The sequence below is a fragment of the Lynx canadensis genome, chromosome D3 (genome assembly GCF_007474595.2).
Source record: "Lynx canadensis isolate LIC74 chromosome D3, mLynCan4.pri.v2, whole genome shotgun sequence".
NCBI classification, from domain to species: domain Eukaryota; kingdom Metazoa; phylum Chordata; class Mammalia; order Carnivora; family Felidae; genus Lynx; species Lynx canadensis.
Genome location: NC_044314.2, coordinates 66,123,829 through 66,138,499, shown reverse-complemented (window position 1 = coordinate 66,138,499; position 14,671 = coordinate 66,123,829). Strand labels below are relative to the sequence as shown.

Below are 14,671 nucleotides of genomic sequence, written 5' to 3'. Positions count from 1 at the left end.
GGGACAGTCCTGCAATAGCTTCTGGGAGTCCAGGTCTCCAGAAGAGGGTGCCTGCTGACTGTTGCCTTGGGCCCTGCCTCTAACGGACCCTCCTGGCTGTCCACCCAAAGGGGAGGAGGGCTTGATCATCGGTGCCGAGAGGGTGAGACATGACCAAAAACACCAAGGACTACAAGGGCCCGCTATAGAAGCCTCCATGGGGCGCTGGGGAAAGTGAGGCCCACTGCCCCTCGCTGCCCAGCAGAGCTGCCCAGTCCTTCTCAGTGGAGATGACAGCAGGCACGCTTGGGGTCCAGTGGCCTCTCTTCAGCTCCGCCTGTGGGGATGGTGACTTTGCCTCAAAAGCCCAGAGTGCCTGCTCCCTCACAGAGCCAGGCTGCTGGGTGACAGGTGTGTGGGGAATGTGTGTATATGAGTGTCCACCTCCGCGATCAGCTGGCAGCTGGCAGCTCCCTGCAGCCCACTCCCCACCTTAGCCAAGATGCCCTCGGGCCAGGTGTATAGCCTGACAGCTCCTGGTCTCTGCAGTTCTGTGCCCTGTAGTTTCTTCCAGGAGAAGGGCCAAGCTGGCCAGCGGCATCTTAATTAAACTGCTTGTTTTTCTCAGTCCTTTTAAGACTTTACTTACGTTATCAAAAGACGGATTCTTTGCATGGAAGTTGCTGCTTCCTTATTTTGTTGCTGCCTGTCACCACACACACGCGCTCCTGGTCCCCACTGCCACGTTGGAAGAGCTGACCTACTAGTGCCCTTTGTAGATGAATGGCAGAGGACACACTGCAGCCAGCTGTTCTGCAGCTCTGAGCCCCACCTGCAGACCATGCAGGAGCCGGCCAGGCTGGGCAGCCTTAGCAGACACAGGGAAGGGCCTGTGTCCCAGCCAGTGACTCAAGCCTACCTTACCATGAGGGAGGACTCGGAGAGGGCAGCCCTGCAGTGAAGAGCCTACCGCGTCCTCCAGCGCATGTACTGCCCGACGGGAAAAGATCCAAGCTGCAGCCACATGCAGCCAAACAGCCGTGGGGAGCCCACGAGCTATGGCCTCTTCCTTAACTTGGCCTCCATCAGCCCTGGCTGCCATTACCACCTTCACTGTGTGATGAGGTCACAAAAGAAGCCATCCTGTGGAAGAATCTAGAAAACATGTTCTGAGATGAAAGGTAGGTTCAGAGATGGGGACACAGATGGAGTGAGGAGGAAGTTAAGAAGACAGGTGTGTGCAGGGGTGGGCGCGGGGGCATCCATCCTGGAAGGCCAGGGCCACTGTGGGAAGGGCTCGGAGACTGGAGCCCCAGGAGCCCAGTCTCCCAGGGTGGGGCTTTGCTGTCTTCCCAGTGACCTGAGATGCAGTACCCAGAGCTGCTCCAGGCCCTGGCCCCGAAAGTCACAAGTATGTGGCTGAAAGAATGTCCCTCAAGTCCAGGCCCCCAGCAACTGTAAGGCCCACCAGAAGTTCTTCTGATCAGACTGTGACCCCCTTAGACTGAAAACTTCAGCATCTCTGAAGTCAGGACGTGTTTCAGTCTAAGGCGGTCACGGTGTGATCGGAAGGCCTTCTCCTTGGCGGTGTGAGCAAGAGTGGTGGGCCTAGACCCTCACGTGTCCCCACCACAGGTCTCTGCAGCAAGAGCTGGGCCGGCCTTCTCTGTGAGCGGAGGGGGAAGACACGGGTGGCAGCCACTGGAAGCAGAGGATTAAGTACTTACTTTATGCAATTGAAAGCTGATAGATAAAGGATGTCAGCAATGCCATTCCTCTTTATAATTAAGAAGATAACTTAATTACTGCTATTAAAACCTAAGCTTCTCCCCCATGTGGGTTGCTTTTCATAAAATACCTTTGGTTCTGCTCTTCCCCACACACAGACCTGGCAGCAGTTAAACAGCGGCGCCGAGACTCCAAAGGTTCATCTTGTGAACCCATCTGGTTTGAAGTAGTACGACAAGCAGGGAAGGGAATTGAATCAAAGGCAAGATTTGTGTGTTTTTTTCAATACAGAAAATGTGTGGGGTAGACCAGGAAACAGTCCCATCCTCCGCTCCCAGGGCCAGGTGCCACCACCAGGCTGTGGGGCCATGTCCCCTGGCCTGCTTCCCGGCTGTGCCCATGTCACAATACAGAGGTGGCCTTGGGGGTGAGGGAGGTTGATAGGGAGGCATATGGGAATCGGGTTTGTGCAGAGGCATCAGATGTGCCCAAATAGATGCCCGGTCCTGCCCCCCGGCACCTGTGAAACTGTACAGCCTCACTGGAACCCACACGGAGGAGGAGAGGACGGTCCCCACTGCTCACATGGACCTCCACCATTCATACCACTCCCACAGGGCAAGGGTCAGCACCCCAGCAGTAAGGGGAAACTGAGGCACAGAGGCTGCAGAACCTGGGAGGTGTGCTCTCCCTTACACCCAGCTTCAGGTTGGGCCACTGGAATCATTCCTTTGGCCCAGGAAGAAGCTCCTTGGGCCCCTGCCCTCCCTCTGTCTGCCTGCACATGGCTCCCCTGGCTCTGCCGGCGCTGCCCCTGGCAGCTGTGGCCCCATGGAATTCTCTAGTGCTCAGGCGCTTTGATCTGCAGCACACCTGGAGATCAGTGCCTCACATTCACCCAACTGTCACCACACAGGTCCCACACACTCTTCGGACGTCCCCCAGCCAGAGGAAGGGGTGGCTGAAGCCCCACAACCAGGCTTCCTCTGCCTCTGCAACTCCAGGCTTGAGGTGCCGCCGAACACACTCCCCTCATCCATGCCACAACCTCAGTGTTCTGCCTCCGCACCCCAAATGCTTCCCTGTGTAACCAGCCCCTTCAGGTTATTTGTCATCAGAGACCTGTGTCCACATCTGCCTGTGCCCTATGACTCACCCGACACGCTTGTTTGGGCACTTTCTTTTTGTCCCCATAAAGGCATGTGATGTTGGCCAGCTTTACTTAGTGGTAGTACTGGGGGAGGGTCCCATTCCAGAACATCCCTGCACCAGCCATGAGCCTGTGGATAAGACCCCATGGGCTGTGGGGTTGTTAGAGTGCTTGTGAGGAGGTGGCAACCACAGGGCTTGCCAGGGTGCCTGACACTTGGTAAGTCCTGTAAAAATGCTAGTCGTTTGTATTGGGGTATCCCACACACATTTCCAGCCTTCCTAGGAATCTGGAAGGTTTATGTCAAAGACAGAGGCTCCAGCGCTGGAGGAAAGCAGGACAGCAGATCCTACCTATGGCTGTGGTCTGGTCTTCCTCCTCTATTTTTTATTTTATTTTATTTTATTTTATTTTATTTTATTTTATTTTATTTTTATTTTATCTATTTATTATAGGCAGAGAGAGAGAGAAGTGGGGAAAAGAAGGGCAGAGGGAGGGGGAAAGAGAGAGACAGAGAGACAGAGAGAGAGAATCCCAAGCAGGCTCTACATTCAGAGCAGAGCCCAATGCAGACCATGACCTGAGCTGAAATCAAGAGTTGGACGTCCAACCAACTGAGCCACCCAGCGCCCCTGGTCTTTCTCCTCTAAAAACAGTGAGCTGGGCTGCTAGGGGTGTCATCCCACCACACTCCAGGGTCTTTGGGTCCCCTAGACCCCTTATGTGGGACCCAAAGGAGTGCAGAAGGCAGTGGACAGGCCCCAGCCCTCCTCTACTTAGTCAAGAGTTCACCTGTTTCATCCATTGCACATCCATTGTTTTTTGAGGGTTGAGGAGTCTGGGGTCCCTGGACCAGATTTCTGAGGTCCCTTCTAATCCAAGTTCTTCTCATCCTGAGTTGGCAGCTGGACACCTGGAGACAAGTGAAGGGAGCAGAACGGAACCTCTGGGCCAACTGGTGAACCTAGAGGAAGACACTGAGGCACGAGCCCATGAGGAAGCAGATCAGATGGGACCCGAGACCCACACAGTGCAGCACAGCAGCTCATGGAAGGGGCAGGCCAGGTGTGCTCACAGAGGAGCCCAAAGCGAGGGACACAGAAGCTGCCAGGACAGTAGCTTCACAGGGAAGTCAGGGACTGTCTGGGGTAGCTGCCCATGGGAGTGTCAGCCCCACACGGCAGTCAGAGGTGGCAACATTGGCAGCGCTCACCAGGCACTTGTTCCAGGAATGAGTGACCAAGAGGGGCTCTGAAATGCGCAGCCCCCAGCAGAAGCTGGGTGACCCGAGCCACCCTTCCCTCGCCCTCTCCCCAGGATGGAAGATGGGTGACGGCCACCTACTGAGGTGTTGCATGTAGGACCGCCTGTACACACTGTACAGGACCTACACACTGTAGGACCGCCTGGAGGAACAGCCCTCCCCCCCCAACCCCCGCGCAGTGCTGGACATCACAGCACCCATCATCCTAAAACAACCGAGTGCCCTTCACAGGAGACTGGACACTGGTGAGCAGTAAGAACTGACAGGTGGGCAGCAGTGTGGGCCAGCCCTGCCACACCAGGGAGCACCCGGCGCCCCGCTGCATGATCCCATTTATGAGAAGTTCTTAAGGCAGGCAAACTCATCTATGGGGGCAGAGGGCAGAAAACCTTGCCTGTGGGGGGCTATTCCCCAGCGCAGGGCAGCCCTCATCTGCAGCATCCAGCGAGCTGACCTGCAGCACATGTGCTGTCCAGCACTCGGAATGCAGCCAGTGAGGAACCAAATGTTTAATCTTATTCTATTTTTGTTCATTAGCATGTAAGTGGCCCACTATGGTTAGCAGCCACCGTGTCGGACAGCAGTGCAGCTTTCCGTCTTGAGTAGGTGATGATCATGGGAGGGGGTCCACATGCAGGAGGCTGGCCGGCTGCACCAGAGGCCCATATGCTCAGCTTCAACCTCTCATCTGCAGGCCGCACCATCATTGGTTCAGAGGGAAGCTTCTTCTCATTTTAGCTTTAAATGAAACCAAAGTGGAGATCTCTCCAACTGTGGTTCTCACCCCCTGCCCCTCACCATGGCCTGAGTGTTTGAAAGTGTTCAGAGAGACCAGCTCTGCTGGGCATAGCCCATCACTCCTGCAGGCCTCCCAGGACAAGAAGGGATGCAGGGCACATTTGTGGCACTAACATGAAGCAGGCTGCATGAGTGGGGAGCCCAGTGGTGCATGCGGCTCACTCAGAGGGAGGTCTGCAGCAGGTGACGGCAGGGTGTCCATCAGGGATGGGTGTCCAGAGCTGCCCTTAGGAGTCCCTGAAGCTGCATCCACAGAGCCCATTCAATCATATGCTGCGTCTTCACACCCTGGCACTAGATGACCTTTGAAGCTTTGGGGGACCCTGGCTCCAGAGCTCATTCCTCAGCAGCCTTGGTTACCCTTTGTAGACCTGCCTCATGGAAACACTTTCTACCGTCCAATTGCTAAGACTTCAGTCACTTCATATCATCAGATGGGTGAACACATCCTGGAAGAAACCATCCAGTCTAGGACGGACACTGGGAAATGCCTGGCTGTGCTGGGGAGAGGTGGCACCAGGTTGCAGCAATTGCCACAAACATACTGAGACTGACACAGAAGGGGGATAGAACCTCAGCCACTTGCATTTCCCGTCCATCATGTGTCCAAGTTAGCAGCCTTGACGTTGACCGGTTGTCAGCTTTTCCTGCCTGGACTCAGGAAGGGAGGGATCAAAGGGTTCCTCTGGCCCCATCCCTGGTGTTGAGTTAATGGGGAGAGGTCCGTCACCACCTGGCCTGGGGAAAATGCTTCACAGACAGGTTTCAAGATGACTCATGACCACTGTCATTGTACCCCCTGTCCAGGTCACTCCGTGGGGACATTCACAGGGAACAAAGTCAATAAACAGGGGAAAACGCAGGCCTGGGCTAGGTCCAGCCAGGGGAAATGCTAGAACAGCAGAACTGCCTGTTTTTGTCTTTCTGCTATCAGAGTCAGAGCTTCTCCCCTTCCCAGCCCCCAACTGGCAGTGTCCTGTCGTGATGGTTATTTCCAGCTTCCGTGGAAAAGCACCCAGTACAGGCATTGGTCCTGAAAACAGGCGAGGAGTGCCTGCCTAAATCCTAGAGCAGCGACGACTGCATGCCAGAGTTAAGTAAAAAGACCCTATGTACACCTGGGACTGGGGCGGAGCCCCGGTACTTTCAGCCTGGGGGCGGGTGGGATGAAGCTGCGAGGTGGCAGTGGGGGCGGGGAACTGGCTGGCAGAGCCGGGAGGAGACCCTGGGAGCGAACCCGGTTGGGGCCACAGCAGAGGGGGCGGGGAGAGGACGGAGAGGGGCGTGGCCGAGAAGAGGCTCTGGAAACCAGCCGGGAGAAAGCGCTCGCAAGGCACTGTAGGGACACAGTGGGGACTGTGGGGACTGGAGCTGTGGGGCCTGGAGCATCGGCCCGTGGGGACTGCAGCTGGGGAGACCCCGAAGTCCCTGTATCGACCGGACTCGCTCCCCCCGACATCCCCGTGCGATCTAACTGGACGCAAATAAATGGACACGCAGGCAGCTTCCAAAAGAGGCGAAACCTTTATCAAGTCGGCGCCGGCGCGGTATCTACAGTATCTACAAATATCTACACGTATCTACACCGCCTGCAGACGGGCTCTCGGATCGTCTACACTGCAACTGCCGGCCGGGCCGGGGAGGGGGGGCGACACGGTCTCGCGGAGAACAATAAATATCACTTCCTTCCGCCGCTGACCGGGCGCTTTGGCACTGGCGGGCGCGGACCCCGTGGCCCTCGGGGCTGGGGAGGGACCCGCGGTGGCTCCCGGGACTGGGGAACCATATACTTCGACAGCTGTCAGGGCTGGAAGGTGGAGGACCCCGATGGCTTCGAGGCTGGGGAAGGGGAGACCCGCACTGGCCCCCGGGGCTTGGGGGAACGTGTTCTTGGAAGGCCCTTGGGGCTGGGTGGACGGGAACCCCGACGGCCCTCAGGGCTGTGCGGGGACCCCGGGCGGGGAGCGGCCAGCGGGCGCCCGCATTATCTGGGGCAGTAGTCGTAGGAGCCGGGCGGCGCGGCCCCGGCCGACGAGTACATGTTGGCAGCGGCGGCGGCAGCGGCGGCGGCGGCGGCGGCAGCGGCGGCGGCTGGGCTCACGGCGGGGTGGTGGTGGTGCGGGTGCGCGTGCGTGTGCGGGTGGTAGCCGTGGCCGCGCAGGCCCGGCAGCGGGTAGGGCGCCGGCCGGCTCTTGGGCCCGAGGTAATGGTCGTAGGCGGCGGCCGGGTACTTATACGGGTGGTGGTGCAGCGGCTCCGACGCGCCTGGCGCCTCCAGGCGCAGCTCCGGGTGCGGAGGGCTGGGCCGGCCTCCGGGTGCACCGGGCAGCGGGACGAGACCGCCAGCGCCACCGGCCCCGGGCAGCGCTGGGCTCAGCACCCGTGCCAGCAGCTGAGGCGGGTGCGCCGGGTCCCCGAGCACGGCCGGTCCACCCGCGTCGCGCTCGAATTCTCGCCGAGCCTCGGCCGCCTCTGCTGGGAGGGCCGAGGGGTAAGCGCGGCGGGTCGGGACGGCAGAGGGGACCCGCGAGCGCTCCAACGGTCCTGGCGGGAAGGGGGCACAAGCCCGCGCTCGGACCCTCCCGCCCCCTTCTCGCCGAACCTGCCGGAGACCCGGGGCCTCCCCAGGGGCCCGCGCCCCTCCGCGGGCGGCAGGCGGGGCGGGCGGGGCGCAGCCGTCGGGCCGGGCGGGCGAGTGCGCGCTTGCCCGCCGCCACCGCCGTTGTGCAACCGGCGCGAAGGCCGCGAGCGCCCCTGGGGCGCAGGCGAGGCCAGCCTCGGCCGCCTGCCCGGGGCGGAGCGCGCGCAGGGCCGCGGCCCCAATTCCACGACCCGGGCCCTACCTTTCTCTGACCCGTTGGGCTGTGTGGGGGAGGCCACCGGGTTCCGCGAGCGAGCGAAGGCGCTCATAAGCGGCAGCGCGCCGGGCCGGTGGTTTCGGGGCCTGCGGGAGGGAGAAGGGCAGCGGGTCAGGGGGGCACCCCGCCAGTCTCCTGAACTGTAGCCATCACTTCTACAGGACACTCACCAGTCCTCCGGGTCGCAGTCTCGAAAGCCTTTGGCGAAAGGGTTGCTGGCTATCTTGAGCTGCGTGATCTGAGGAGGGGGGGTTGGAGAGTGGGCATTGAGCAAGTGGCTGGAGCCCCTGCGCTGGGGCCTGGAGCACCAGGGTAGCCTAATGTTAGAAGGGGCTCCCCCAGTAAGAGCCCTTTTACTCTTCCGGGACAATAACCCTCCCACATTTACTCTCCCTTGCTGAGAGTTGTGCCTTTCTGCTGCCAAAGGGGGAGCTTCCTTTCTCCCTAAGGATCCCCTTTGCGGCCCCAAGTGATTGGGATGGAGACCCAGGGCCCCTGCTTGGGATGGGAATGTAGTCACCTCCACCGCCCACCCTGCAGTGGGGGGTGGGAGGGGATGCCCTAGGAATTTGGGTAAACCGTGGATCAGGCCCCTGATGGGGAGTTTCCGGAATGGTTTGGAAAACAAACTTTCAGGCCGCACTGACAGTTGCCGCTGGAAAGGTCAACCTGATAGGAGTCTGGGCTGGCCTGCAGCAGAGGGGAGGAGGCTGCTTGAGGCCTTTGAGGGTGGGACTCCATCGGCCGTTGTGTTCCACCAGGACCCGCAGTCTTTAGGTCCAAACCTCTTTCCCTCAGGCAGCAATTGCAAATTGCAACCCAGAAGTATTGAATTTGCATCCCCAGGGTCTCACCCGATGGTTCTGGTAAGCAGTGACCGCAGTGAAGCGAGTCTCCTCAAACACAAAGGTCTTAAAGTTCTCCTCAGCATATTTCTCACTATCTTTGCGTGGGTCCACATAGACAACATGGAAGCGGGGCTGGTATCTGTGCATGGAGTTGAGAATAATCTGGAAGACAAGGTGGCAAGTTTGGAACTAGGAAATGGGAGAAGGTCCAGATAAGCAGTGAATTTCCCAGAGAACTTGGACGAAACCCTTAATTCCTGAAATGAGGTTCAGCCATGGGGCTCAAGCGGAGACTGCAGTCAACTGGGGACCACCAGGAAAGATACCCCAAATGGCAAAAGATCAGAGTTTGGATTCTCTTCCCATAGGTCCTTCAGAACTACTTCAGGCCTACAGCGGGCAGTGGTAGGCGGCTGCAGGCCAGAGCTCAGCCCAGCAGGAAAGCGGCATCAGCCGCCTGGATCCTACAAAGCCTCCTGCGGCTACCCCCACACACCATCCTTTCCAGTTAAAAAAAAAAAAAAAAAAAAGACTCCAGCAAAAGATCAGGAATAGAGCGAGGGAAACAAGGTGACAGCCTCTCCCAGGCCTGAGAGCCACCAGGCCCTGAGCCCCTGACTGGAGGGGCCCCCTCCCCTCAGCCTGGCCCTCATTCACAGCCCAAGCTCGGCCTCTGGCTCTGGTCAACAGGGACTCCAGAGGGCCTGCCCAGGGTAGCCTGGGGAGGTGGGAGGATTGCTCACATGGCCGTTGTCGTCCAGCAGGTTGTTGGTCAGCTTGAGCTTGTCGAAGGACACAATTTGCTTCATCCACTGTGCACCCTTGGCAGGCGAGTCAGGGTGGTAGTGTACACGGCCTGGTGTGGCAGGGTCTGCTTTCCCGGCTACTAGCCAGGAGGAGCTGTGGAAGGCATACCTGGGGCAACACCAGAACAGGGGTCATGCCACATAGGGTGAACAGAGAGGGCCTTGCCCAGTGAACCCCCAAAGTGCCTCTCATGAGTGTTCCTATCATCGGTGAACTCAAGCCTTCAGCTACCACACAGACCGGGAGCTTTTCCAAGGGGAATTGTGAAGAAAACAAAACTCCCCCCAGTCCCAATACACAAGACAGCAAGAAGCCGGGCACCAAGCGAGGAGGCTGGGCTCCGGGCGCCACAATTCGCTGCACGCGGGTCTGCCTGCTCCGGGCCTCCCCACCGCCGCCTCCGGTGTCGCCTGCGCGGCGGGAGCCCGGATTTGGCTGCGCCGGCGGCCTCAGGCGCAGGGCGGACCACGCTCTCTTTATTAATTGCTGTTAATTGTCCGGGCAGCTGAGGCCCGCCCAGCATAATCTCTCCCGGCCACCCCACCTTTCCTGCTCGGCTCCGGGGCCCAGCGTTCCCGGGGGATGGGGGAAGGGGACAAGGTGCCCACGCTCACCTCGTGGGAGAAGGAGACATGAAGAAAAGGCAGGGGCTGTGTGCGAGGGGCCTGCCTGCCTCAGGCAATCTGGCCCAGGGGCGTGGGAGCTGTCTCGGGCCTAGAGCTGGTGGAGGGGCCCAGCCTGTGTGACTCCTGAGGGGAGTACCGCTGGGGGTGGGGTGTGTGGGTCTGGGGTCTGACCAGGTTGGGGAGGGAGCAGGTCATGGGGGACAGTGGGGCTGGCGGCGCAGGTGCCTGGGACTCCCGGGCACTAATGTCCTTGTGGGCTGCCCTCCGAGGCATCACCAAGCAGGGACCAGCCACTTCCCAGGGCACCCTCCCTGATCCTGCTGGGCGCTCACCGGTAGCGCTTGTCGTCCACTGGAACGAAGTCCATGAGGAGCATGTAGTCGGCCATGGGGTCCATGCCGAAGAGCTTCACTTGAAATGTGGGGAACATGCGCCTGGGGGCAGCAAGGCCTCCGGTCACCTCAGGTGGGGGAGGGCAGGGCTGCCCCACCTTGACCAACCCAGGACAGGCGGCTTCCTGCCGGCGGCTGCATTCATCGGCCTGGCCCCTCCAACTCCTCTCCTCTCAGTCAGCTACTCTAACCCAACTAGGCCCCTGCCCAGCCAAGGGCAAGTGGAAGGGCAGAGTAGCCCCCTGCTCCCTTTTTCAAAACCCCAAAATGGCTCACTAAACACTACAGCTAAGCCTCCACCCCCCCCCAACATTGGTCTATGGCGTTTGCCACATTTGCCTGCGTAGAACCAGCCTAGCATTTGCTAATTCTCGGCTGTCCAGTCCAAAGCTAGCCTCAGCCAGCAGCACCAGATCAGTAAGACTCCCAAGATGCGGTTCCAGACATTCTCAGCCCTCCACAGAGCTTCCCCCAGCTCCATCTAAGCAACCGATGTAAACTCCCGGCTCGAACAAAATGAAACCGGGGCACTCTTATGTGGTTCCCAAGAGTCCCAGTTGCCCTTTCGGCTGGGTCTGTGGTGCTGCTCCCCAATCCTTCCAGTGAGGCTGAGGCCTCAGAGCCCACAGACCCAATTTTTAGGCTCTGTCTCCAGCCCATTGCTGGAGTCCCCCTATCTTCCTCAGGGATACAAGTCCCCCCCCCCACCACCACCACTGTTGCACCCCGGACGGGATGCAGCTACTCTGGGAGAACTTGGCTTATGCTCTCATGTCCCCTAACTCTCCCCTCCCCCAGACTCCGACTCTATGACCCATCCAGGCTCTTAAAAGGGCATTCTGCAGCTCCTGGATGGGCCGCCAGCCTGGGCCGGCCCTGTCCTGAGAGCACAGCAGTGCCAACCACTGGGGCCCCGGAGGACAGCATGAGGCTTGGCTCCCACCTGCCCTTCCTACGGCTTTGCCTCATAGGCAACTCCCTGCAGGCAGTGGGCAAAACACAGATGCCATGGAGCCAGCCCTCCTGGTCAGACCTGCCACCCCCACTTTTGCAGGCTGGTGGGTGCTGCAGAATGCTGGCTTCTGGGCTGAAGCCTGGCCACTGCCAACACCCTTGCTGCACTGGACTGGGCCAGAGGCTGGGGCACCGTCCTCAGGGGACAGTAAGGAGAGCCTGGAGAAGACCTACAGAGCTGAAGCTGAGCACAGGCCCCAGGATCCCCAGGGAGGACAGCCGCGGCAGGGAAACAGAAACCGCGAGAAGGCTCTGCAAACAGGCCTTGAGTTCCCCTTGGCTGTGTGGACGCAGAGCTGGTGTCTCCGTGTGTACATTAGACACAGCCCGGCACCCTCCTTTGTCTGCTGGTCAAATCGGTTGCATCGCAAAACTTGTTCCCCTTCTCTCTGGGCCCTTAAAACAAATACAGGCCAATTGGAAGGCAGCAGCCCCAGCAGCAACGCCAGGCCCCACAATCACCCGAAATTTAGGCCGGAGAAAACTGGGTAGCAACCTTCACGGAAGAGAGCAACTGTTTTTAAGGGTCTTAACATTCTCCAAAAAATTTCCAGACAATTGTCTAGCTACCCCTCTTTACCTAACCCGTATAGAGTGAACTGGGTAACTAAAGACGTGAATTTCCTTTGAGGTGGGATCCACTGGGAGCTGGCTGGCTGGCAAGGCCGCTCAGGGGTGGCTGCCTAACCCCTAGCCCCGTGTGTTCCGAGCCGGCCCAGGCTTCCGGCCGCGGGTGCCTTGGGGCTGCGGAAGGGGCAACCCGGTCCGCCAGGCTTCTTTCCACCAGCCTTCCAAGGCTGCCCGCGCCGTCCCCTCCGGCCCCGCTCGGCGCGCCAGGCGGCTGTCGCCGGAGCCGGGACCGCAGAGAGCGAAGAGCCGGCTCGCGCCTAGAGGGGCCCGCAGGTGGCGGGGCCGCGCCCCCACCCCGCTTCTCGACTCCACTCGTGTGGATCGGACCGAGACGCGCTGCCCGAGACCCGCGCCACGTGGGGAGGGTCGCGGGCAGGGAGGGGGGCACCCTGACCTGCCGGCCTTGGTGACGATCATCTCGGTGCCCAGCTGATTGAACTCGTCCCACAGCGCCTTCATCTCCAGCTGCACGCTTACGCTGGCCACCTTCGCGTTCTTCTTCACCGGCGCCTTGGCGGCGGCCGCGCAGCTGGCCCCGGGGCCCTCGGGCTCGGCGGCGGCGCTGGTGGCGGCCCCGGCGGCCGGCGCGAACGGGTAGGCGTGCGGCGGCGGGCCCGGGGCGCCGGGGGCGGCGGCGGCGGCGCAAGGGTCGTAGCGCGGCGGCGGCGGGGGCTCGCGTGGGCCGTACGGGTCGGCGCCCGGCGACGCGGCGCCCGGGAAGCCCCCCGCGGCCCCCAGGCTGCTCAGGCTGCTGGCCGTGAAGGCTGCAACGTCGCAGAAGTGCGAGAGCTGCGTGAGCCACGGGCTGGACACGGCGGAGATCATGACCCGCGGGCCGCCGCCGCCGCCGCCCCCGCCGCCGAGGTGAGCGCTGCCCCGCGCCCCGGGCCGAGTGGCGGGCGCTGCGCTGCGCCCCGGGCCGCGCCGCCCTACACCGCGGGCCGGCCCCGAGGGGGCGCCCCGCCCCGCCCCGCCCCGCGCCCCCCCCCCCTCAAGCGCCGAGACAATGGCCTCCCTCCCCTCCCCCGTCCCTCGCCCCTCCCCCGCTCCTTCCCCCCTCCCCGGCCCCAGCCCGCCCGCCGCGGCTCGCTCGGCCCGGGCCCCCCGACCGCCCGGACCGGCTCCCTAGAGCGCCGGGCCGCCCGCCGCCCCTCGCTCTGCCGCCCTCCCGCGTTGCATTTCTCCTTTCTCTCTCCAGGCTCTTTTTCCAATTTGTTATTTCTTTACCTTTGTCTTCCTCCTTGAAATTTTCCCTCCTAATCCTCTTTCCTTCTTCCACTATCTCTTTCGTTTCTCTTTATTTCTGTGTTATTTTCTGCCTTTCTTTTTCCAGTTTTGTCCCTCTCCTTTCTTTCCACTTCATTTTTCATCACTTCGTTTTTCTTCCCAGTCTGCCTTTGCCTCTTCTTTTTCTAGGTCTTTTCCTGTTATTCAGGGTTTTTACCTCTTTTTTTAAAACAAAATAAAAACTGGAGGTTTTCTATAGCTTTTCCCTTTTTTGATGCCTTTATTTTTCGTCTTAAATTTCCCTTTACTTTATTCTTTTTCGTTCTCGGTCTCTTTATTTCTTTTTCATCTTTCTCACTTTTCCTACCTTCCTTTCGGGTTTTTGTGTTTTCTCTCTTCTCAATTTCTTTTCCTCCCGGCTGCCCTCACCACTTTCTGTCTCTCGTTTTCCTGGGTTCCCAGACTCCATGGCACTCTCCTCTCCTGCCAACTTCCCTCCCACCTCTCCCAGCTTGCGGCCACCTTTGCCCCCTTTCTCTGGTCCTTCTCTCTCCTGTCCTTCCTGGCTTCCACTAGTCCTATTCTGGGCCCGTGTCTAGCTCCTTGTGGGTCTCTGCAGCCGGGTTCCCAGGCTGGAGGTGCACAGGCTTCGAGCAGGATGCCTGCCCTTCCTCTCTGCTCCAGAGTCACTGGAAGCCTGGAGCCCACCCCGCCAGAGCTCCCTCTACCCACTCTGTGCCAGGGCCCTGCCAAAACTCTTTCCTAGGGCCCCACAGCAGCTGTGGCAGGGGGTCTTGCCGGCAGACACAGCGGGGAAGCTCACCTTCCATATCCCTGGTGACCGTGCTGAAGTGCATCCCGGCGGGGGATCCCAGCAGCCGGCGAAGCTTCGCCTGGTCGGAGGACCGGGGACCCAGGCGAGCTGTGCGCTCTACGGCCTCTGCTGCAACCAGAGAGGCGATGCTGAACGCGCTGGCCCGGGGAGACAGCGGGCTCCGCGCGTCCATAGGCGCCCGGCGGCCTGGCCGGCGCCGCCTCCGACTGCGTGCACCCAGCCGCACCGAGGCCGGCCCAGCCCACGGGACCCGGGGGCGGGGGCCTGCGGTGCCACTCAGCCTCCAGCCCTGGGCCCAAGGGATTATGGCGTCACGGCCCCCCACTCCGGGCCGGTGGCAGCGGAGGGGCCCAGATGGGTGGAGCGCCCTGGGAGTGTGGGGCCCTTCTGCTTTTCAAGCTCCCTGCCCCTGGCCTCTGCTCCCAGGGACCTCTGTGACCAGCGCCCTTCGAACATCCCGCTGTTCCCACCGAGGCGGAGGTTCCCTCTGTTCAGCGAAGCCACTGAAGCCACCG

The 14,671-nt window shown here is 60.5% G+C and overlaps 1 protein-coding gene across 2 annotated transcripts; it reads right to left on the bottom strand.

The window, feature by feature from the left end:
• Positions 1-6,903: 6,903 nt before the first annotated feature.
• TBX1 (T-box transcription factor 1) lies at positions 6,904-14,193 on the bottom strand. 2 transcript variants are annotated; one of them, XM_030336739.1, is made up of 8 exons: positions 14,145-14,193; positions 12,489-12,858; positions 10,391-10,492; positions 9,369-9,540; positions 8,632-8,787; positions 7,948-8,015; positions 7,763-7,863; positions 6,904-7,391 (listed from the first exon to the last, which is right to left on the bottom strand). In XM_030336739.1, the coding sequence occupies exons 1-8, from the start codon at positions 14,176-14,178 to the stop codon at positions 6,904-6,906; spliced, it is 1,491 nt and encodes a 496-aa protein (XP_030192599.1). In that variant the 5' UTR covers positions 14,179-14,193. The 2 variants fall into 2 exon arrangements, with proteins under 2 accessions (XP_030192599.1, XP_035920210.1); XM_036064317.1 differs by lacking the exon at positions 14,145-14,193 and having other exon boundaries at positions 12,489-12,919.
• Between the last annotated feature and the right edge of the window lie 478 nt (positions 14,194-14,671).